This window comes from Cebidichthys violaceus, unplaced genomic scaffold, assembly GCF_023349555.1.
Source record: "Cebidichthys violaceus isolate CVI_PGR_0920_01 unplaced genomic scaffold, fCebVio1.0.p SCAF_11, whole genome shotgun sequence".
Classification (NCBI taxonomy): Eukaryota; Metazoa; Chordata; class Actinopteri; order Perciformes; family Stichaeidae; genus Cebidichthys; species Cebidichthys violaceus.
This window is the reverse complement of record NW_027176274.1, coordinates 12,517,142-12,541,275: the sequence shown is the minus strand read 5'-3', so window position 1 is coordinate 12,541,275 and position 24,134 is coordinate 12,517,142. Positions and strand designations below refer to the sequence as shown.

General features: G+C 45.6%; 1 protein-coding gene across 4 annotated transcripts; it reads right to left on the bottom strand.

The window, feature by feature from the left end:
• Nucleotides 1-386: 386 nt before the first annotated feature.
• bcl9 (BCL9 transcription coactivator) lies at nucleotides 387-24,134 on the bottom strand. Of its 4 annotated transcripts, none has more exons than XM_068704874.1 (10): nucleotides 23,955-24,134; nucleotides 21,778-21,946; nucleotides 9,147-9,694; nucleotides 7,211-7,524; nucleotides 6,635-6,742; nucleotides 6,302-6,488; nucleotides 5,450-5,546; nucleotides 3,125-5,348; nucleotides 2,373-2,645; nucleotides 387-2,258 (listed from the first exon to the last, which is right to left on the bottom strand). In XM_068704874.1, exons 3-10 carry the CDS (start codon nucleotides 9,431-9,433, stop codon nucleotides 1,213-1,215), a joined length of 4,536 nt encoding a protein of 1,511 aa, XP_068560975.1. In that variant the 5' UTR covers nucleotides 9,434-9,694; nucleotides 21,778-21,946; nucleotides 23,955-24,134; the 3' UTR covers nucleotides 387-1,212. The 4 variants fall into 4 exon arrangements, with proteins under 4 accessions (XP_068560975.1, XP_068560977.1, XP_068560978.1 ...); XM_068704876.1 differs by lacking the exon at nucleotides 23,955-24,134 and adding an exon at nucleotides 23,568-23,940; XM_068704877.1 differs by lacking the exon at nucleotides 23,955-24,134 and adding an exon at nucleotides 22,903-23,165.

Below are 24,134 nucleotides of genomic sequence, written 5' to 3'. Positions count from 1 at the left end.
GGACACCACACCTGCCTTTCTAAAAATTGTACCAGATCTACCTAACTCTAGTTCTAGAATACCTGGCATACCTGCTGTGGCATTCAGCCACTCCTGTCCCATTCTGCTGACCATTTGGGGGGATTATTGCTGTGGGAATGATTATTACCCAGAGTCAACAAGAGAGTAAAAATCAAAAAACGGGAACAAGAAGAACACACAAAGCACATCTGGGTATTAGCAGTATTATTCACGCTGGCGAACGTTGAGTCCTGAAAGTTTTGGAGCACCGAGTCCAATGTCTGGACCGGGTGTTATCATTGTGCTGCAAAGCTGCCAGGACCCTCACACTGACTGTGTTGCTCTCAACGGTAAAAATAGAAAAAGAAGACGCTTTCTGCAGACGGTCCATGTTTGTGCTTTTTTAATAATACTATTATCTTAATGAGGTCATAGTTTGGTTTGTTATACACTGGAGTTACAAAGGAAATTAAAATAGACTAAAATTCGAATAGCCCACCAATGGTAAACAGTACAGTATTTTTAGGGGGCGTTCCTCCCCCAATGAAAGTTGGGTAAGAGGAGTTGAGAGGTCACTGATAGAATGCCTATACATACAGACACATACATACCACACAAACATACAGTCTGTCAAGCACACACACGCACTCTCACGTATATACTGTACAGAAACAGTCAAAACAATGGAGCGAGAGACAAGATGGAGTTTCACTAAAGTCTTCACAAAGCACAAATTCTTCTTATTCCTTTCTCTTGTTCCATACCACTTTCATGACAAATTTGTTTGTTTTTTTATTTGAAAAAAGTAGACATATACTGTAGCATCTCCACGCTGACTTTGAGTTAGGTTGATTCCTCTTTGATGTTGAAAGTCATCTTTATAGTCAGATAATCAAAAAACACGAGAACAGTTTTTGCGAAATTGATGCACAACAATCCCATACATTCTGAAGTTCATGAGTCAAAATTAAATGTTCTTGTGGCAAAAGTACTCCAATCTGGGCCTGTCCCGAGTCTCCATTGGAATAGTTCCCACAGGACATTACTCGGTGACTGGTTAGCTCCGTTCTGTTAATTTCTGGGTACATCCTCTCTCCTGTATTATACTTCCTTTACTCAAGTTCATCAGAGTTTTCTGAACACTCCACCATCACCTTTATTCCATCCTTGTGTATTGTCCAAGAACATTCTACATACAAGGTTTCTGTAGGATCAGAACATTCCAGGGCCCGGACTGAACCCCATGTCCATGTCACGTGGCCTCATCTGACCCCCCATCATCATTGTCTGCTGTGGAGGGCCGCCCATGCCCTGCAGTGACATCATCATGTTAGGTGAGCCACCGGGGCCTGGGTGGGCCATTTGTCTCCCCTGCATCATCCCTCCTGGACCCCCAGGAGACATCATCCGGTGCTGGGGGCCCATCATGCCTTGGCCCATGAATCCTGGGGGCCGCATCGGGTTGTGGCCAGGGTTGCCCATTGGCATGTCTTGGGGGCCCATTCCCCCACCGGGCCCCCCTGGCATCCCCCCCATCCCCTGCATGGACATCCCCATCCTCGGTGGACCATCGCCCATCATGCCCTGCATGGGGAAGCCAGAGGGGTGTGGTGGTTTTCCCCCAGGGTGTCCAGGGTTGTCTCCCCCACCTCGGGGGAAGTAAGACAGAGTCTGGCTGGGCTTTTCTGACGGGATTATCCTGGACAGGTCAAATTCGGGAATGCCAGATGCTCCCGGCCGCATCACCTCATGAAGGTCCGCATCACTGAACCCACCTTGCATGTTGTTGAACTCCGGCCCTCCGGGGGTATTGGGCTTGCACATGCCCCCATCAACCCCTCCTCCGTGAGGCATGTTCCCCATCCGTCCTCCCATAGGCCCTTCTCCCTGGAAGCCCATGGGATGGCCAGGGAAACCTTGGGGACCAGGACCGTTGTGCGGGGAGAAAGGGCCCTGCTGGGAAGGGGACTGGGTGAGGGGGTATCCCTGGCCTCTGTGAGGATAACCCATGCGTCCCTGGGACATCATCTGGGGGTTTCCCATACCAGGGTCCTGGGGGTTTGGCGGTATCATCATGCCATGAGGCATCATGCCTGGGCCCATATTAGGAGCATTGGGAGAGGGCATCTGTGGGGGCATGCCATGGGAGAGGGGCTGGGATGCCATTGGATTCATGCCCAGAGGGCTGAGGGCAGACATGGGTCCAGCATTTCCAGGGCCCATCATACGTGGATTGACTTGGTGATTCATTGCCATACCTGTAAATGCACGACAAAAAGAAGTGATTATGTATTCTACACATGCAGGTGCAGGTGGGTGCAATTGAAAGTTCAAATTAAACAACAAACAAAAAGACATTTCAGATGTTTTACCGTTATTGTTTACTGAAGGCAGGTTAGGGGAGCGAGCTGGGGGCGAGTCGTCGTCAGAGCTAGCGACAGTCTTTATGGCATCATGGTAGAGTGGGGTGGAGCTGGGCATTGCAAACTTGGACATGCGTGACATCATGATAGAGAGAGGGTTCTGGGATAGAGTTGGCTCAGGGGGGATGGTGTACGGACTGCCAGACTGAACGTTGCCTGGTAGGGACATGGGGCCAGATGGAGCCCCTGATGAAGGAGGGGCTGAGGGAGGGCCGTTACCACCTAGAGGAGAGCATGGTGAGAAAGAGAAGACATGACAGAGATGATCAATCTTAGCAGTTGAGCCTTCATTCTCTGGCAGATTGCCTTTTATCAGCAATGATAAAGTAGCAATAATATTTGCTACTTCAGACTCAGTGAGATTTAATTATGTAGCCACAAGAGGGAGCCACTGGACCATAACCCACCCAACCCCACCCCTCATACAGATGTGGTAACTTAAAGAGATGCACTAAATAAATAGCCTCCACATCTCTTTAGTTGCATTTTCAGTATTATAGACTAATTCTGACTAAATGGACCGATATTCTACCTAATAAAAATAAACTCCAAACCATTTACAGAAGACATCCCAATATTAACTGTGTTAAATGTAATAAAGATGCACTGAAAAATTATGGGGAATAAAATATATATTAACTATGAAGTAAGAAGAAGAAACAGGTGCTGCTTAACAGGAAATGGATGAAAGCGACTCATACCTTGCTCCATGGTACCCATCATGTTTGGTGAGGTGATATTGAGGGGAGGTTTGCCACCCTGAGGTGGTACTCCAGGACTCTGCATGGGTGGCTTTGGTGAGGATGCCCATCCTGGAGAGGGGTTTGGAAGAGAAGGAGACCTCATGTGAACTGGAGAGGCACCAGCTGACCCCATCATGGAGTGCGGGGATTTCATTGGTGCTGAAGCTGGAGGAGGTGGAGGGGCACTGGGGCCTGTGGGACCACTGAGCATGCCAGCCAGCTGGGATGGCGTCTGAGGGGATTTAAGGTTTCCAGAGGGCGAACCCATCATGGGGGACTGCACTTGCCTCAGAGGAGGGGACTTAAGCGGGTTGATACTGGGAGAGTTTCCCCCTCCTGCTTGGACATTCAGATCTGCTGGCTTGCGGCCCCTCTGAACTTGTGAAGGACCACCGGCAGGGGGGAGGTGGTTAATACGGCCATTGCCTCCTGTTGGTGTAGATCTGTGCTCTGGACCAAAGGCTTGGTCTACATGCGGACCCCTCATTCCTCCCGGACCCCCTGGGAAGGGCCGCCCAGGCCCCATAGGAAAGTCTCCTGGTTGTGACTGGTCAGAGAAGGGTGGACCCTGCATGGGCCGGCCTTGTGGACCCATGTTCTCCATTGGAGGTCCTCCACCTCCTCTCATTCTCATGATCTCCTCAGGACTCATATTCATGGAGGGATCTCGTAGCTTGGCAGGATGCATATGAGGTCCTGGCCCAGGGCCAGGCCCCATGCCAAACTCAGGTCCCATTTCCCTCCCCCCCATCCCCTGGAGCCTAGAAGATGGACTCATAGGACCATCACCGGGCATTCTGGGAAACATGCCCATGCCATTACCAGGTTCCATTCCACCTCTTTGGTGCCCAATCATCCTTTGCATGTCCATCATCATCCCTGGAGGGATGCCCTTCTCTCCACCCATACCTTGGTGGAACATTGCTTCTTGGACTGACTGAGGATTTGGAAAACGCTCACCACGACCCCCTGGACCAGCAAACATGCCCCCAGGTCCTCCAGGGAAGCCGCGTGCATCTCCCATACGGGGAGGCATGTCGTCAGGCCAGCCCATTCCAGGCCTTGGGGGCCCCTCCATCTCAGGGTTCATCATACCAGAGAAGCCCGGCATTCTCTGCATATGTGGGGGCATACCCCTGGGGCCAGGGCCGGGGCCAGGGCCCATGCCCATGCCCATGCGCTCCTGGTAGTGCTCTGGTGGACCACCTGGTCCTCCCCACATCTCTCCTGGGCCCATCTGGTAGGGAGGCGGGGGGCCTCGCATCATGCCACGTGGACCGTGGGGGTGCATCATCATGTCCGGAGGAAGTGGCCGGTGCTGCATTTCTTGTTTCTTCCTCTTCTCTTCATAAAACTCCTGCTGTAGCTTCAACCAAGCCACCTGTTCTGGAGTCATCTGATCTCCGTCTCCACAGCCCCCTGGACCCCCCATGTGTGCACCCATTTCATCTTGTGGAAACGGGGGCATGTCCCTGGGGCCGTGGGGTGGACCATGCGGTGGACCATGGGGTGGGCCAAAGGGTGGACCTTGTGGGCGAGGTCCTCCTGGCCCACCTGGTGGTCCGAGACTCTGAGACTGTGCCATCATGGCCTGTAAGGGGCCCTGCTCAGACCTTCGGGGTGCACCATCAGGGCCTCCATCGTGGGGTCCACCATGGGACTGTGGGGGCCCAGCTTGTGGGGCATCACGATCATCAGGGAAAAGCATGCGCTGAATATCTCGCAAGGTCTGTAGGGAGCGCTGGCGATGCTCCAACTGTTCTTGGGACAGACCCTCTGTGTTGGCCTCCATGTTCAACAGCTCCTGGGCCAGCTGCTGCTGCTGTTGCTGCTGCTGGGGTGTCAGACCCGCTCCACCAGAGCCTCCACCCTGCCCTCCCTCAACTGCTGTTGGAGGGTTGAGGCCTGCCTCAGGTTGGGTGACAGGGGCCTGGTCAACTGGAGCAATAGCGTTACTGGGGCTACTGCCGGGAAGATTTTTGGATTCCATGCCTGCAGAGGACGACCCTTCCTGCGGAAGAACACCAGACTGGCTCCCTTGGTTTGAAGGCTGGGGTGTGGTTGGCTCTGCCATGCCAGGTAAGGACGGCTTGGATCCAGGCTGGTGGCTCTGATCTTGAGCATGGGACGGGGGTTGCTGGGGAGGCTTGGACTCATTTCGAAGGGCGCTTGCTGCATTATTCTTTATCAGAAAGTGACAGAAATAGGATTAAGTTATAGACACTCTCATGCGAGATGTTGGTGTATAAAAGTACATACATGTGCTTTAAAAAGAGTCTTTACCAGGAGGAGGTGAGCTTTGTCCTTGCTGCTGGAGATGTTTTTCATGTGGAAGGCAATGATGTTTTCTGTATGGCCAGTTAGAACCGCATCAGCTGCCCTGTGGACAAGAAGGCAGACAGTCAGATATCTGTCATCAGACACAATACGTTTGTGTGTGTAAGGGTCCATTTGAAGTGGAGCTGGATGAATGAGTACTAGATGGGACAACGAAGGTAAAGCCAAGGTCAACAGACTAAGCAAACTATTTCACACACACGCACAACTTCCACTGAGCATCCACATCTTTGATCTCTAATTCCCAACAGAGAGTTAATCTAAGTGTACGCTCACTGAGAAACACACATGCTTGTGCAGATACACACAATGGATTTAGGCAATAACTGGGAAAGTTGGAGGAAGGAAGAGAAGTGGTGGGAAGCAAGTATCTTAGTGCCGTACACACAAACATCAAAGACAACAACCACCACTGATGACAGGGGCGCAGAGATAAACTTCAGGCAATTGACATTGTGGAAGTTTAGTTCAAAATTAAATGGAATTACCAACAAAGGGTTTCACTGTTTGTGGGTGTATGTTTTGCTTGTGTAAAAAAAAGGGTTCCAAGTATTGAGATGATTTAATTAGCCTGTATAAACACATTCATATATAAAACGAATAGAGCTTTAACTGTAAAACTAATCATCAAACATAACGCAAAAACAGTGCATACGCTACACATACGTGTACAATATATGCACTAACAATTTAGGAATTAAGTGTCAAAATATGGCTAGAGAGAGTAGTTTCTGAGCTACAATATTATGGAAGAAACAAGCTGTGACACACACGAATGGTAACTCTTAGCTTCCTTACTTGTTGGCCATCTCCGTGGTGAAGACATAGACAAGTTTTGTGCCTGGTTTCTGGCCACTCGCAGGTTCTGTTGTCGAGCCCTGGCCTCCCAGTGTATTGTGGGAAGGTGTGGAGGAGCGACTGAGTCCGGCATTGGAGGTAGAATGTGTGACAGAGTCCTGGGGCTTCACGTCACTGGAGTTACAGTCTGCAGAGAGACAAGAGAAAGGACCGCAGCTTTAAGACCAGCACAGGCCTATGGGTAATGTAGTTCTATGGAGGAGCTGCCATTAGTCAAGTTGATCAGCAGAGGGACTTCTATGCATGCTCGAATGAACACGTTAACACACTTACTGAAGAATCCTTTGTCATCTTCCTCACTTTCTCCCCCAGAGCACCAGTCAGCTCCACTGTACGGCTGCCTCCTCTCTGCCACACACATCCTCTTCACCCTGCTGCTGTCTGTGTACGTACACACACACACACACACACACACACACACACACACACACACACACACACACACACACACACACACACACACACACACACACACACACACACACACACACACACACACACACACCAGTGGGATTCGGTTTATCTGTGTGAGTGACTCCAAAGTATATTTTTCAAGATGTCCAACTGTTGCATTCTCTAGACAATGAGAACATAAATATCTATATGTACAGCACTTTTCAAAATAAAGTTATGCGGTGGTGCAGGATAAAAGGAACACAACAACAGCCTGGGAACAAAGCATGAAAGGATAGCTACTAAAGACATCATCAAGTAACTCATGAACCTTTGCCCGACTACCTTAGTTAAACTATTTTATCATTCTGGTGAGAATAAAAACATTTAAAATAACCTCAAATTTGAATTGACTGCCATTATAATGCATACTGGGCTACAATGGTTGCTACTTACCTTTTTCCTCACTGGTGGGCGTGCCACCTTCTGGCTGTTCAAACGACTCCACCGAGGTGCTTCTCTCCCTTTTGACTTTAACCTTAGAGCTCGGGCCTGATGTCAGGCCCTGGCCGTTCTTCAGCCCCATTCCCCCGGTCACATTCTGAGCCCCTTTGGAGCCCAGGGTCTTGGGGTCGCAGGGTGAGGGCTGTGATTGGCTGCCAGTGCTCCCTGGTTTGCCCTGATTGGGCATTTTAGAGTCTATCTGGGTGGCAGTGGAGGGGGACATGACGGGAGGGGAGCGTACCATGGCCTCCGTCTTAGGTTTAGGGCTGACGGACAAGAGGAGGGAGAAAGAGATCACGGACATAATTAATAGAGGAGACCGAAAGGAAAACGTGTTCATTATGGCATCCAGCATGGATATCTATGAACTCTATATTAGGCTATTGGTATTGGAAATAACTTGTGCACAGTTAAACCTGAAGGAACAGACAGTAGAAACACAAGCCATCTATAAATGACTGCTGCTTACTAGTTCTGAGAGCAGTTCAGACAGGACACATCCAACTGGCAGAGAACACCCTTACCACACCCTAATCTCTGTCTTTCTCTCCCTAATGCGTGCGCACGCGCACGCACACGCACACACGCACACACACACACACACACACACACACACACACACACACACACCAAATGCCAACATGTCCAAAAAGCAGCAGAGCACACTTTCTGTACGTTCACACAGACACACAGCGAGCAGAATCTTGGCAGTCCAGACAGCTGTTTCCAGAGGCTCCAGAACCATGAGTCAGCAGGGAAAACTTCCAACCTCAGTGTACTCCCTGACCCTAGAACAGCTCTGGAGCACGCATCAAGACCTTGCAAGTTAAAAGAATGATGCGCAGAAGCTGATCTTGGATCTGCATTACACCGGACCTACACCTGCCTGCTAAACAGCACAGGTATGGCCAAGGTGACATGCTCAGGTTTGTGTCAACTAAGACTTTCACTACTGATCACATAGCTTGTATACACCACCACCCCCAACATCAAAAACATGTTCAGTAACAGAGCATTCCGCCACAGACCGAGCCACTGGCTTTAGAGATGGTTGTTCGCTTACTTTACTCAAATAGTTGGGATGGGTCATATTTCCCCATAGGGATTTATAAAGTATGACAAAAAATGCTGCTTTAGGGCATTGGCTGCACAATGTGCACCTTGTAACGATTACGATATGAGTGAACATACCAAAAACACTTGCATGAGGGAAGCACCAATCACTCTGCAACCAATCATATCAGCCAAACAGCACAAAATATATTTTTATTTTTTTTACAGAAAATGGTTCCATACATTTGCGAGTTTTTTTTTTTTTTTTTTTTTTTTACAGAGACCTGTTTTTTTCACTTCATTCCGTTTTGAACAGACGGTTGAGTGTTTTTATTTGTTCTCTCCTCCAAACTGTTAATAAACACTGACAGCTAATGTTTATTCATTTTTCAATAATGGGAGATGATTTTCTTTAATTACTTGCAACAGGTTTATTTACTGGACAGAAGCTTGTGCTTGCCCAGTAAAGCGTACTTTATGTTATCGATGTGGAAAGACACGACTGAGTACTTTAGTCATCGAGCTGTTAGAAGTACAAAACGACAACGCCGAGGATAAAAACGTGATTAAGTGTCACTGGCGACAACAATGTTATGCAGCCATAAAAATCATCTGTTTAACATAGTGCAGTTGAAATGTTTAATTCTGCTTGCTGTGCAGTTGTGCTGCTGCTCATAGAAAGTCTGGATTAAATACATAATCAACATTCATATCGGTGTTTGGCTGATTAGGCTGGTAAAACAATCATCAGGACCTCACAAAGACATAAACCAATGCATGCTTATTATTACATCACAGCACTGGCCCCACAGGTGGTCAGTGTGCGTCCACTCACCTCTGCGTGTTGGTGGACGGGGAGTTCTTTAGCCTATTGGAGTGCATTGATGGGGCTCCCAGGACTACAGAACAGGGTGGAGTGATGAGCTGGTGAGGACTGCCGGTGTGCGTGAGCGGCGCTTTTGCGCGCACGTTCCTGGAGCCGGGCGCGGGATTCCCAATGTTGGAGAGGTTCCCCCGACCGTCCTTGGCCTCCTCTCGCTCCTTCTTCCCTCGCTCCTTCTTGTTGAAGTGTGTCGCTGCTGTACCTGCCGCCGCTGGCCTCTCCTCTTGGACCTCCAACATTCTCTCTATGTCCTTGTCTGTGTGGGTGGTTTGTGCGCCTGTGTGTGTGTGTGTGTGTGTGTGTGTGTGTGTGTGTGTGTGTGTGTGTGTGTGTGTGTGTGTGTGTGTGTGTGTGTGTGTGTGTGTGTGTGAATGAATGTGTGTGTGTGTGTGTGTGAGAGAAAGTGTGTAGAGACGATAACAATAGTCCAGAAGTCTTTTCTTGCTCGGTGTGTATTTATGAAACTCCCCCAAGGGGGCTTTCAACGGCCCTTGGGCACACTGTTGAGAGAAGGAGAGGAGAGAGGAAAAAAAACAGTTAACAAAACTGGAAAAGAGGACAACAGTCTGAGCAAACTTAACGTGACACACCACCCAAAATCGTTTTAGTACCAATCTACTTCTGTAGACTTGAAAGGTGGTTGTTCAAAGTTCATCATTATTCCTTCGCAGTGTCGTCGTTCAGCTTTAATTCATGTCAGCAGCAATGGATTCACATTTTTTACATGTTGCAGTAGTGAAAGCACAGGAGTTAATAATAATAGATAATATCAATATCAGCTATGTTTGGGTTGATACCATTTGTTACACATGTATGGGTGTCAGAGGGTTAATGCTATTTCCACAGTATATATCAAAATGCTCAGAGAAACATGTCAAAAGCGTCCTACAGTATTATCTCCATCTACCTCTGTGTGCTTAGTATGACAAGGGACCAACCGCAACAGCTGATGGCACAAACTGAATTTGTGTATTGAACCATATTTTGGCAAAACATACTGCCACCCATCAACACTACATTGAGTTTCATCGAGCTAGACCGATAAAAACTGTGGGCTGATACCGTTTTTTAACCTCTTAAATATCAATACTGGTATTAGCCCAAAAACATCCAAAACCCAACATCAGTCAGGTTAGCCTTTGATACTACTATATCAAGTTAACTTTATAAATACCGGCACTAAATTGTGCGTGTAGCAAACAGTGAAGTGTGGTGATGGAGTGGGAGAACAGTATACTGGTCCAAACTAACCGCTGTGCGTTTCTCTTTGTGTGCGTTTAGTATGGGAGTTGCATGAGAATCCTGTTCGAGGGAGCAGCCCAGTCAGTCAGATTACATTGTCATCCTGAAAATATTTAGGAGCTCTTCCAAAACACTAAACATTGTAACTGGCTCCAGAGTTCCCCCTGGGGAGAAGGAGGTGGAGTGTTTGGGGGGGGGGGGGGGGGGGGGGGGGGGGGGGGGTTAAAGGAGGGGGAGGTGTCACTGGGAACCAGACAAATACACTTGACTCCTGCTACAGCAGCAACACTCGTCACTCACCGGTCTGAGGGAGAAGTGATTTACAACCAGCAGGGCCCACATATCACTACTGCACGCGAGCAGAGGCCGGCTTCTCCACAGGGACAGAGGGGAGAGCACAGAGGAGCCTTGTGTACCCAAATTACACTGATTAGACTAACCTTTCTATCTAAAAACACACTTCGTGGTACAGGAGTGGGGGCGTTTCAGAGAAGCAATGGGCAGATTAATGACTGCTGTGAACTTGCGATTTGTGCATTTACAACAGAACAGCTTGAAAGACCTCTATCATGGTGGCATGACATGTTTATATTTTTACAACACAACATGCTTTGATACATAACTGTGGACATTATATTTTATATGCAAGTTATTCTGCAGTAGTGATGATGCACAGCACGCAGAAATTGACAGGAATTTCACACAAGGGCTTTGGCTCAAACTATAGTCGTCACAGTTTAAACTTTGTGTCTAAATAATTTAACACCATCAGTAAAACAGACGGTCTACTCGTGTCGGATCAGTAGTTGTTGCTGGAGTTGGGGTTTTGTTAAAGCAGAATTTCAAATATGAGAGAGCACGAGAGCAGGAAGTGGCAGAAACGGAGATGCCATTTGATTTTGCTGTAATGACTGACTTGGGTAAGTCACAGTGGAAAAGACCTGCCAAACAACCGCTCTGAACCAACACTATCAATAATAACATCCAGGATTGTTTACTTGTGCCCAAGATGGGTCGGCAAAAAAGGACAGTGTGGACAAAATTCCTAATTCCTTTCAAGACACGTTTGATGAATGGGGATTAAAACGGCACGCAGAAATCATAATCATACATTACATTAAAAGTGACTTACAAATTAAATGCTTTCAGTTTAAGTGGGAACAATAGGAATAAATACATACATATATATATTTTTTCATTTTATTAATTGCATCATCAGTGCTAATAAACAAGGGCTTAAAGTGTTTGGATGAGGGGCCAGCCCCAACTGGCACATGTGCCCTCGAGGGGCGTTATCCAAACCTAAAACCTAATCATACACAAATGTGCGCAATATGAGCATGTACACGCATACTGACGCAAACAGCGTGACCTGTCAATCACCCGCTCCCTCCAATCGCAAGCTAACAAGACACTAATTGGGGAGCTTGCTGACATGACTGTCATAAGGAGCGCGCGCACACACACACACACACACACACACACACACACACACACACACACACACACACACACACCAGCTGTGCACACTGCAGCCCACCATGCACAACAAAACACCGTAGAGGCAATCATAGAGATTTTTCTCTCTCTATCTCCAGTAAAGACGCTGAACTGTCTATCACAGCACACACGGAGAGCAGCCGTGAATGCAAGTCAATGGGAAAACAGTATAATGAGGCTATAAAGATGAGCTTCCTGCCTCTGATATAAATATGAGGTTCCACATGAAGAGAGGGCAGAAAATAGTTCAATTCAATTAGATTTGGGTTTTTCAAATGCGGGTGGCACTAAAAGGGAGCATTTCATTTCTTGCTTATGTAACAGCCTTCGTATGCTGGCTGAGCGCAGTGTAGACCTTCCCTGCTACGTCACCCAAATTCCTCTGAGGGGGAGATGGGAGGCTTTATACCAGTAGAGGGTCCACTGGTATGGACGGGAGGGTGGGGGGGTGGGGTGGGTGTTAAAAGGTATGTGAATAAGAGGAAAAGAAACCTAGACCGTGTTATGAATTTTTAACCCAACAACACTACAAAGGCATTATTTGAAAAAGATAGGGGGGGGGGGCACACAAGTAAAACACACACACACACACACACACACACACACACACACACACACACACACACACACACACACCAACTCTCTTCCCTCATCTCAGCCCTGCTGCTGGCTGTAAAAGGGCCTGCTGATGTTTCAGCCTTATTTATGCAAATCCCATTTTGCAGTTCAGTCACAATGGAGTATTGCTCTCCCGTTCTCGCTCTCTAGCTCCTCTACGTGCTCTCCCGTCTGCTCAGCCTCCATCTCGAGAATTTCTTTAGTCCATTATTTGTTTAGGCCAACATCAGACACATTATTTCCACCTCTCCTCGGGTTTTTCTGCAAGAATATACAAATATGCACCACTCATCGACAAGGAACCGTGCAGTCTGAAGAAGCATCGACCAGCTCTCTTAAACAGAAAAGCCTTTCAGTCTTTTTCTATAAGGGCATAACTTACATGCACCCAATATGAATTAAAATCATTTTACCACCGTATGATGTCTCAAGTCAAAATTTTGTAGCAGAAAAAGAAAGAGCATTTGTAATAGGATCAAAAGCACGAGACAACAATCAAGTCTTCTCACGAGATACAACGTTTGCTTTTGTGATATGAATCATACATTTTATCCGATGAGGGTCTGAGAACTGAAACGTCATAAAGTATCGACAGTGTGCCGGATATTTCGGTCCTTCACACACATTTTTTTCATCTCACACACCTGTGTATAAAACTTTCTCTAGTGCAAGAACTTTGTAGTAATTCTTGATAAAGCAACTTAAATATGTAGCGTTTATTTAGAGAGCAAAATCATAAAGATTGTTGTACCTGAACAAACACCAACAACAAAAAGCCAAGAGTGCACTGGATTGATTTTTTATAAATTAAACTTTTTAGTTGTATGAAAATAACAGTGCTACTTCATTAAAATGGATAATGTATTTTAAAAAGCTTTTCTGTTATATTTGTTGAAATTCTCTTTAAATCCCGACCACAATCAATAAATCAAACGCTCCGACAGAAAAAATACAAAGAAAATCATTTCATTCAGCCCAAATGAAGTGATTGGCCTTCCTACCTGCCTGCCTATCCACTCATTCTGCTCACTAGAATCTTCCACAAGCTGCTAGCTTGAAAGCTATGACTACCAACAAAAGCTATGTTTGTTGTTTACATTCATTATGATACGTTAATGTTCATAATAATTTTGGGCCTGAAGGGACATGCTGTCAGTGTTGCTGACTTGGTGAACTTCTTGCTAGATTTGGGGACTTTTGGGGCTAGAGCTGCTAGCTCCTTTCATTGGGAAATAGTTAGCATCACTGAGCTAGGTTTTTCACTTGGACACTTTCAAGTCATGCTTGCTCTTGCTGGTTTCTACAACATCACGGACGGCAGCTTAGTAAGTAGTTTCACAAGATTTTTTTGTTCTACCTTGTACACAACTAGTTCCCAGATATACCTGTCTGGCTGCTAGTGAAGCAGTAACTAACCAAACTGCATTAACTCTACTTTAAGAAAGCAGAAAAAAAAGCAAGACTTCTGCTTTCCAAGCAAAGAGCAGCCGGACATCCCACAGTGAGCTGGCTGAGGAAACACCTGAACGGTCACCTGTTGAGGTGGCTCCCTGAGAGAAACATGCCACACCCTGCAAGTAAACGGTCACGACTCACGCTCGGTACTCACAGAATGTTAGGAATGCTAAGTGGCACTAAAGATAGCGCTGTGACGCCACAGAGTGAACATTTGACATAATGCGTCTACCATGGCGGGAACAAGGGCTCCCACACATGACCAACCCTCACATACAGTAGGACTGAGCTGCAAGCCACAGAAATATTTACAATGAACATTTCCGCATTCCTCAAACTCTTAACTGCTCCCAGAGTACAATAGCTACATATCTCCATCCGTCTCCACCCAGGTTGATTTTCTTCCGCGAGTGTTTTAGTCTTTACCCCTCAGTGCCAGCTGTCTCTCTGCTGGTCTGTCTGTCTGTCTGTCTGTCCTGCCTTTGTACGACAACTCCCATTCCCTCGGTTCATCCTTTCCTGTGGTCTGCAGGCGATGCACCCTCCATCCCCGGGGAGGCGACATGTGTGTAATGTCACATTCTGTCAAATCATATCACGGTGACAGAAGCCGAGCCGTGTCCATCACAATGATGGAAGTGGCAATGAAAGCAGAAGGGAAGGAAGAGGGTGGGATACAGATTTACCCGTAGCAGGAGGAGGTTATTACACAAGTCGCTCTCTTCACAGAGTGTGCGGGTGGGTGTCTGTGTCTGAAACACACACACACACACACACACACACACACACACACACACACACACACACACACACACACACACACACACACACACACACACAGCTGACTCACTAGTGACACATCTGTTGGCGTAGCCTGGGCACCGTGCCATGTGTGGCAGCCAGCTCCAACAGCAGGACTGGCACTCAGCACTCCGGCACTGCTCTGATCTCCGTCTCACACACTTCACCCTGCACTTCCATCTCTGTCCATCTGCCCGGCGTCTCTGGCTAAGTGGGTGTGTCTCTACTCGATACAAGACAAAGAGACTGAGAAACTGGCAACAATGTGCCATTATTTCTCCAACAAGACAAGCGTGGGTTCAAATTAAGGGGCGTGCCATTATCAAACACTTACTAGTATCAAATGCTTTGAGTACAATGACTGTTGCCAAAAATGGTAAAATTTAGGTAAAAAAAACACATTTACTTTGGATTGTATTAGACAAGCAGTAAAGCGTATATCGCAACTTTTGGACTGTAAAAGCGTAAACATAAAACACACTATGCTGCTTGGTCAATTTCAGACAATTGAGTGGAAAATAACTTTAAATTCTCACCTGCGTTAGTAGCGGATATGCGAGCAATAAAAGCCAAAATGAAAAATCCTGAACAGAGCTGAAGCGGACCTATGAAGATAACAACCTATGCAATGTGTGCAATCTTGAGGCAGACAGATTTCTTCTTTATTCAGGTACAGAAAGCCATGCAGTCTTTTGCCTACCATTACAGCTTTGCACCTCAAACTGTTAGCACAGCAGAACACAGCCACAGTAGCTAGAACTAGATAGCGTCTGCTTCACAAGTCTAACAAGTGAGACCCCACACACCCTGGACACAAGTTGGGACAGGTTCAGAAAATAAATTTGGGTCCAGGTAGGGTCTTGGGTCTCTGAATCAATACGTTGGTGCGTCAAACTGCATAATAAGAAGACTTAAGAGATAAGAGAAGACTTGTTAGGGTACAGTTACTTGTTGATATGGTCCTTATCATCCTCAGAGTATGAATCCTTTTGGGTTAACTCCTTTTTTTAAATATTATTTTATGCACATTAGGTTGAGGTAGGTTTACCTCAAGTTCAAAACACATGAAGACCTCAAGCAGAGGCGCTTTCTTTTTTCCGATTGGTGGCTAAATGAGAAGCCAAACAGAAAGTCTGCTGCCCTCTGTGCAGACCCCTTCTTTCCTCCCTTCCCTTGACCATGCTCTCTGGTCCGTGACTCCCTCCCTCCATCCCGACGGTCGCTCCCACACTCGGGCCAAATTCCTCCCTTGTTCATGCTGGGAGGACGTCTCCCTGTAGCTAAATGCATTGTGGGATATCCCAACGGCCAGGCCCCAAGCAGACCATTGAGGTAATGCGTAAAAGGAGGTGCTCCTCGCTCATGGTCAAAAGGCTCTTTTTGCAAGCCACTTGCAATTTTATTACACAAGTGTCGATGCATTGATATGGAACCTCACAACAACAGCTCCATTTATAGCACTAAGAGCATTTGGCAATAAAAGAATGACATTTTGAGATCTTTTTTTGCACATTAAATCATTAAAGAAAGTGACTTCTCAACCTGTCTGACCTTGTTCAGGCGACGCCACTGACCTGCATGACATCAAACAAGCAGAGACGTGTTTCAGTCAAAGCAGAAAACTATAGACTATACAATTCAAGTGCCGTCTCTTCTCCCATCGTACAACAAAATTAGCACTTTGGAGAGAATATGAGCCAGATTGTGTCCCTGAATTACCCCAGTTTGCATGTGTGTGTGTGTGTGTGTGTGTGTGTGTGTGTGTGTGTGTGTGTGTGTGTGTGTGTGTGTGTGTGTGTGTGTGTGTGTGTGTGTGTGTGTGTGTGTGTGTCATTCCCGTGGAATTTTAAACACACTGGCTAAGATCTGCCCAATTAGATATACAGGCGCAGAGCAATATACATGCACATACTCATACTGTTGCACATGGAAACACCCACATGCGGCAGTAGTTAGCCGTCCTAAAAATGGCTGAGATGCACTGCAAACTGCTGTGCGAGTTTATGGCAGCTGCTGCTCCCATGAGTCTGAGCTTGCGTGCCTCTGAAACTATGAACTGCTCTGGAACAAGACATGTCTGCCCAGCTATTACCCACATAATAATGTAGAAAGCATACACTATAGTGCCAATGTAACCCAAGTTAAGTGGCTTAAAAAAATGCAATCTGCTCATTAATCCTGATGTTAGAGACATTGAATTTACTCTCAACACCTAATCTTCTCAGTAAAGGAGGTGAGGATGTTGTCAGTCACACCTCTTGTATGGTTGTATAGTTCTAGGAGCTGCTCTCAAGACTTTCAATGGTGGCTATGAGGGGGAATGTAACATTTTTTATGAATCTAGAATATACATTTAGGCTCTAAGTGTTTGAGAAATATGATTGTTTTTCATTATGTTCATTGAAAGGCAAGGAAAATACATAAACAAAGGAAGTTTCTGTATTTTCCTATAAATAGGCAGCATAAGGAGATGGTTCAAATTACTAGACAAAGAGCACAAAAACAAACATGGAGGATGAAGGTGAGACCTAAGCAGGTTAAACCTAAGGTGTGGCACTATTTGGAAAGTCGCTGTGAATCTCGATAAGACTACAGTTGTTTGCAAACAAAATGAACTATTGCAGTGAAACAACCAACAGGCAGCTCAACACCATCCAGGACTAAACACTGCAGAAGTAGAAAGGAGGGAATCTGCTCTACATAATCCAATATTTAAAAAGCAAACCAGAAAAAAACAAAAACAACTGAATTGGAGCACTCGAGGAATCACAACAGATGTTAGCTTGTTAGCATTAGTGCCGCAGGGATCAATATTGTATGTTTTTGGGAGCTCCCTGCTGATTTAAGGGGAAAACTACATGTAGCGTGTTCACGTCATAATGATCAGACTGTTGTTACGTGCAGGTGAGGGGGAAACAGTGTTTGCGTCGGCTTCAGACAGATAGTTCTCTTAGCAAACAGAACGACAGAGGTGTCAACAAACTGCTGGCAAAATGGTTGCAAAGCCAGAATCGTAAAGTCGGATATAAACTAATTTAACTGTTAGTAGGAGTCTCATTTATTAATAAACCACTGCTGTAATCTGTAACGCTTTGGGGGGTTTTTTCTCACAAACTAATGTGACTTTCTGCAAAGCACAGCATTACATATCAGGAAAATAAAGGACTTGAACATACCAGAAGCTTCCTCTCACTTTGCACCGGCAGTGTAGTCAAAGAACACTTGATAATGAGGATGTGCCACCGTTGATGGATGCTCATCGCTGGTTTGTAAAATAAGCAAATTGATTTCAAATTAAAAACCGAGCTCCATGAATTGTGTCCCATGCACAAATGGCAGAAAATCGGAAATCTTGTGTTCTTCCTAATGGCGAGCACAACAGAAAATCCCAGGTGTTGGAGCCAAAATCTCAATTCTAACACTACAGCTTGACTGCAGTTTGCTCTCTTAACTTCTGCTGGTTACCACTACGTTATGGCGCTACACTACAGTAGGCTAAGCAGCCGATCTGGCAGCTCTTAGCTTTAGATAGTTGGGGTGACCGAGGGTCGCCGTAGCCCCGAGGTTCCACCTGAGAGCAGCGCCGTGTGAGAGGACCCGCTCCCCTCAGGGCGGGAGGAGCAGCAGCGTGTCTGTGCAGTAACTGTCAATCACAGCAGAGAAACATGAAAGCAGAATTATAGGTACACTCTGACTCAGCCAGACACGTCCCGGAGGATCCGGTACGGGCAGCTATCCCACCGCACATCCACACAGACTGAGACCTCCGCCTACACCAAGAAAGATATGAAATGCAGCTCGTAGAAAAAAACACATTCGTATTTATAGCAGTAACTGTTTGGGAAAGGCACACTAAGCTGTAAAGACTTACTACTAAAAGGAGTCCTTAGAGTCCAAAAAGATTTGTTTTAAAAGGACGTCCAGCAGCCTTGTGTGGCCAACTTCCTTTATTATTATAATAATGTATCTTTATAACATGTCTAAGTGATGGCTGCTCAATCTTGGACAGCATACAATTTGAACAAATTAATAACTTAAGAAAACAAATGGCGCACTTATTGGTCTACTCGCTGAAAATTTTGCACGGCATGGCTATAAATGAAGTAATAGATATTTCTGTCATTTGATCTATTCGAAAGCATTCAACACTAGTTTGGGTTTTAAATAACTGCTGTCCATGGCCCTAAAAAACATGGCTTTACTTATTGAACACTTTGTGTTACTTTAATACCACTATAATATCCATCCATCATCTATCCATGGGTATGCTTACTAAATTGTAATCAGATTTTACTGTATTGTCTCCCATTTTATCTTATTGTATTTGGTCCTGTGTAGCTTCTGCAATGTGAAGCTTGGTCCTTCACAAGTGCTATACATTTAGTAGTTTTTAGGGTACAACAATTCCCCTTTCTCTCTCTCTGCATACTAATTCTGATACCTGAAATCAAGATATTGGCTGAGACAGAGAACCAACGCAACTCCAGTTCACTTTTTTTGTTTCCCAATTGATCAACTGATTTAAATATGTTGTGTTTATAGCTTTATAAAACTGTCTGGTCACAATTTTATACTAACAGTGATAGAAATCGAATTTCATGTGGATTTGTCAAATCTGGCCAATACCAGATTTATTTAATAAAGACTCTATAGGCGTTAATGCTGATTTAATGTATTGATAAGATCACTATTCAGCCTATTTTAAATGTAAAAACTGCCCATTATGACTATTTGCAGGGAAAATGGATAATATTTGCAGCAATCAATAAATCAATAGACAGAAATCAACTCATCAATATAATAAGCCATACTTTCTTGGAACAGGGAAACAAATACACATTTTGCAAAACATAGAGGGAGAACATTCCCTCCGTGAATAAAATTTGTGAATTCTCTGTCTGTGTTTCATACTTACATATTTTCATGTCCTGCCGCCAAAGCAAACTGTACATAATTGTATTTTATTTACAGTAGTTCAGTAAAGTCAAAGCAATATTTTAACATCACTCTAAACTGCCAAACGAGTTGAATGTTGACACGCAAACCTTCGATGGTTACAAACCAAATAGTACTTTTTCTGCTCCATGGGGAACACCACATAATTAGTGTACAATGGATGCCTGATTACTGGAGGAGTCATCCAGCTGACGAACTAAACTCCTTAAAATAAATTCTGAATGGATGTCTTACTCAAAACACCAAGTGCTAGAATGTAGACTACTTAGTTTAGGTGCAAATCGGTACAAAAATCAAACATTTCGAGCACCCGAAAACAACTGACACACTCGGGTCTAATCTACTGTATGAACGCCATACACAACACGAGCGTTGCAAGTTTTAATTAGAAAACCCATGAAGCAAACAAATGCATGGAAACATGAGAGGCCGACACACAAGAGGAGAAAAATAAATCCTCTGCCGCTTTACATCAATATCCATTTCCCTGCGCCCTTCACCTCACTGTGGTTTTTGGTTAACACGCTTTCAGAATAGATAGCAGATAAATAAACAGTGCGGACGGCGTTCTCAGGAAGAGCGCCCTGACCGTGTGTTGTGTCCTCGCTCAGCGTGCGCAGATGTGAGAATGAGACCAAACATCGCACTGATAGACCGAAGCGGTGAGGTCATTTCCCCCTCAAGCACCGAGAGCGGCTGAACAGGAGTAACCGCTTCATATTCAAGGCCTCTCTCTCATCAGACCGCAGCCGTCAACATGGGCACATCCACAGATACACGTCAAAAAGATAGTGACGGATGTCAGGGTGAGCCTGTGCTTGTTGCTGCTCCATCAGAGCAGCGTTACGCTAACGAGTTATGGCACCGGCTAGCAAGAAAAGTTTGTCTTAGTTTTAAAAACATGATGGGGAGGAAGATGTGTGAACTGTTACAGTAGAAAACATGGCAGACGGATATATTTCAGTCCCTTTCATTCTGCTACACCGATTCCTACACATGGTGAAAACTAATTCTTGCTGTGGCCAAAACCACTGCCTTGTTCACTCATTCACTCCTCCCTTTGGGATAAAATCTCAGTTTACTCTATTGTGAAATGGTAAATAGAGATTTCAGACGGTAATAAATCATTGTCATTTTGCATCAGCACTGAGTGTCGCATATATTTGCATGCAAAAGAATATATATATATATACATATATATACACACAAACACACACACACACACACACACACACACACACACACACACACACACACACACACACAAACACACACACAAACACATGCATACAGACATTTATCGGTTTGGTAAAGCGAGGCGGTTTACAAACTATCGCTGGCACTCAGTGCACTCCAGCTATAAATGCACGACAGACTTTAAAATATTTTTTTCCAGAAATTGTCTACTCCATGCAAAACATGTATTGTTCTGGCCATAAGATTAGAAAATGTGGGCTAAAACTTTGTCGTTCTGGGGAACAGCTGATTTTAGAGCAAGCTGACAAGTGGTACTCATGTCATATCCGACCCGTTTTCAGTTACTTTTCTCTTACAGAAGATCCAGCCACGTAACTATCCATTCATGAAATTAAATCACACACACTTTAGGATCCTCTTTTCCCTGCGAATATGCACCAACATTAATGGTACATAAGAGTGGCATTTAGCAATTTAACCGGATGCAAAACAGAGGTAATACCGGCGGGTCAAAGGACACAGAACAGTAAAGAAATAGAACATATTCCAACAATGCAACCCAAGGACGGAGTATCGCCCGATTCGTGGCTATCGGCTTTCTTCTGTTCCAAACTATCGTTATTATACCAGCCTTCGACCTTTGGTTATGAGAACTAAAGCAATGAAAAAATGGGGATGAGAGAACAGCATTTATGTGCAGTCTGTCATGGGTGTGCGCTTTTCGAGAACAGGGTCGATGTGTTTGTATGAAAGAAACTCTGTGAGAAAAGTGAGAAAAAAAAAAAAAAAAAGAGCAAGAGTTGAGCTGGGTTACCTCAGAAGCCCCCCTGCCCTTTCAGCAGGGCCTCATATGGAGAACCAGGCCTCAGGTCCCCTGGGCACTGATGTCTGCTCTCCACTTGACTCCTCCCAGCAGTCAGCCACTGAGGCTGTGCAGGAACCTGGCCCACTCACGACACCTTACAGCCACAAGTCATTCACACCTGGAACAGAGAGGAGACAACTTTGCTCATCGGGTGAAACGCAAAACAAGAAAAATGGCATGGAAAAGCACTCAGTCACTCGTGTTGACAAGACCAACATGTAGCAAACACGACTCGCGCAAAGCGCAGGTCATTAGGGGCTCACAGCAACAGTGTCTAGTCGCCTTTTTTTAACCCGAACACTCATTTATACTTCAGTTATCGACCGCTGTGCACATAAGGGACTACAAAACAGTGTATGATACTCTGCCGAGAGCTTCCTCGCATCAAAGAGGACTTCACTCCAAATATCCACTGTGGGAGTGAAAGGGAGCCACCTCGATATTTCAAAAGAAAATAGAGTAGAAGTAGTGGCCGTAGAAGAGATAGATAAAAAAAAAAAAAAAATAGCGTTAAAGACTATGCAACAGATGCAACTCGGTGGCAGACAGCAGTGTCTGCCTAGCAATTGAAGAGACCAACCGGAGTCCTGGAACAGGAAGGTCTGCACTTCAATGTCAGCCACTGGCAGGTAAGCCTTAAGACGGCCCTCAGACAAGACACCGGGCCCCTACCTGCTAACTCAGGGGCCGCTCTGGATAACAGCATCAGCTACAGGACTAGAATGCAAACTGCAACAAAAGCCAGTGAAAAAAACACAGCATGGAGGCAGAATGATGCAGAATACACCTTTACCAGGAAGTTTATTTTTGAGTGCATGCTAAATGTTTTAACGGAAAAAATAAATGACTTAGGGACACTTACTATCATCTGTTTGCCACCAGGTGTCATTTACTAAACCTTTTTACACTATAGGACCTGTGGATTTTGTTCACTCGCAAGTCAATTACAAAAGAGAAGAAAAAAGAAGGAAAAAAAGATTGGTAAAAACAAAAAGAGTCAACACATTCTTTGCCATGTTTTGCTCTCTTGGTCTTGCCAAAGCAACACAGCACAAAGCCACAAAAGTTACTCACAAACAGGCCTACTCGAGGAAGTCGTCCTAAAATACACACACAGACATCTACGAACCTAAAACTCTGCAAATAACCGTAAAGCACACAACTACTACAGAGACTAGACTTTCCCCCCTGAAATCTCAGCGCCTCACTGGACAACTCTTGGCGGACAAAGTAATTCCATGGCGCTTGAAACTCCAGGAACTTTTTTTTTTCTTTTTTCCTAAAAGAAGTTGTTCCTGTTTCGCCAGAGAAGTGGGGGGGAAGGGAGGACTTCAGCACTTGCATTCATGGAGCGTCGGCCAGCGCAAACAAAGTCTTCCCCGAAGAGGGAGGCACTGGACGGCGGCTGAGAGCGAGAACAACGACGTCGGCCACAAGCACACACACACACACACACACACACACACACACACACACACACACACAGACACACACACACACACACACAAATCAAACACAAAATGAGATTCCTTTCAGGGCTTTGTCGGCTAATAAAACAATTCAGGCCCTCCTTGTGCAAACGTTCATTTTCAAGTTCTGCTAGCTCCGATAACAATGTAACAATTAAATCGCTCGGCAGATGATAGGGCTGGCCGACACAATCAGCAGCCGAGGCCTATAATGTCGCTACGCGTTTATAAATCATATCAAGCACATTTTGAATAAAGGAAATACAATACCAGCGGTGTGGTACGTCCCGAAGAATGCAGAACATGCATGCTGCATTGTATCCTTTTTTCATTTTCACGAAGCACGGGCGGTCCTCCAGTATAATGGGGTAAAAACCAATATTTCTCCGCGGCTTTTACACCATGCTGAAAACATCCTGAATAATCCGCTTTTGATGCGCTGGGGGGAAAATCGGCATTTACGGTCGAAAGGATGCTCACTGTCTGCCAGACCAGACACGACGTGGGTTCGCTAGCCAGCCTTCGGGGACAGAGGCAGGGAAGAACGGATACCGGAGTGAGATGTCCCCGGGAGGAGGACCCGCGTGTGCCCGTTGCCAGGAGGCGAGCTGTGGAACGGACACTTTCCACCTGAATTTGACAAAAAGGAACACTCACCTGGAATGTTAGCTTAATTCCCGTTTTTCCTCGAACGACGGATTCATACCGTGCACTAATGAAATCACAACATTATCACGGGAACATTATAAAATAGAAATATGTCTCCCCCCTTTCGCCCGAGCTTTCCAGTGGTCCTACTCCATTACATCCCAGTCAAGATTTCCTGTCGTCTCTCCC

What these genes read in the sequence shown, in the direction of transcription:
- bcl9 (XM_068704874.1), bottom strand. Translation starts at nt 9,433, where the DNA reads ATGTTGGAGGTCCAAGAGGAGAGGCCAGCGGCGGCAGGTACAGCAGCG. An exon ending in ACAAAGCTCACCTCCTCCTG is followed by an intron (nt 5,349 to 5,449) that starts GTAAAGACTCTT and finishes TTTCTGATAAAG; the next exon opens with AATAATGCAGCAAGCGCCCT. An exon ending in GATGGGTACCATGGAGCAAG is followed by an intron (nt 2,646 to 3,124) that starts GTATGAGTCGCT and finishes GCTCTCCTCTAG; the next exon opens with GTGGTAACGGCCCTCCCTCA.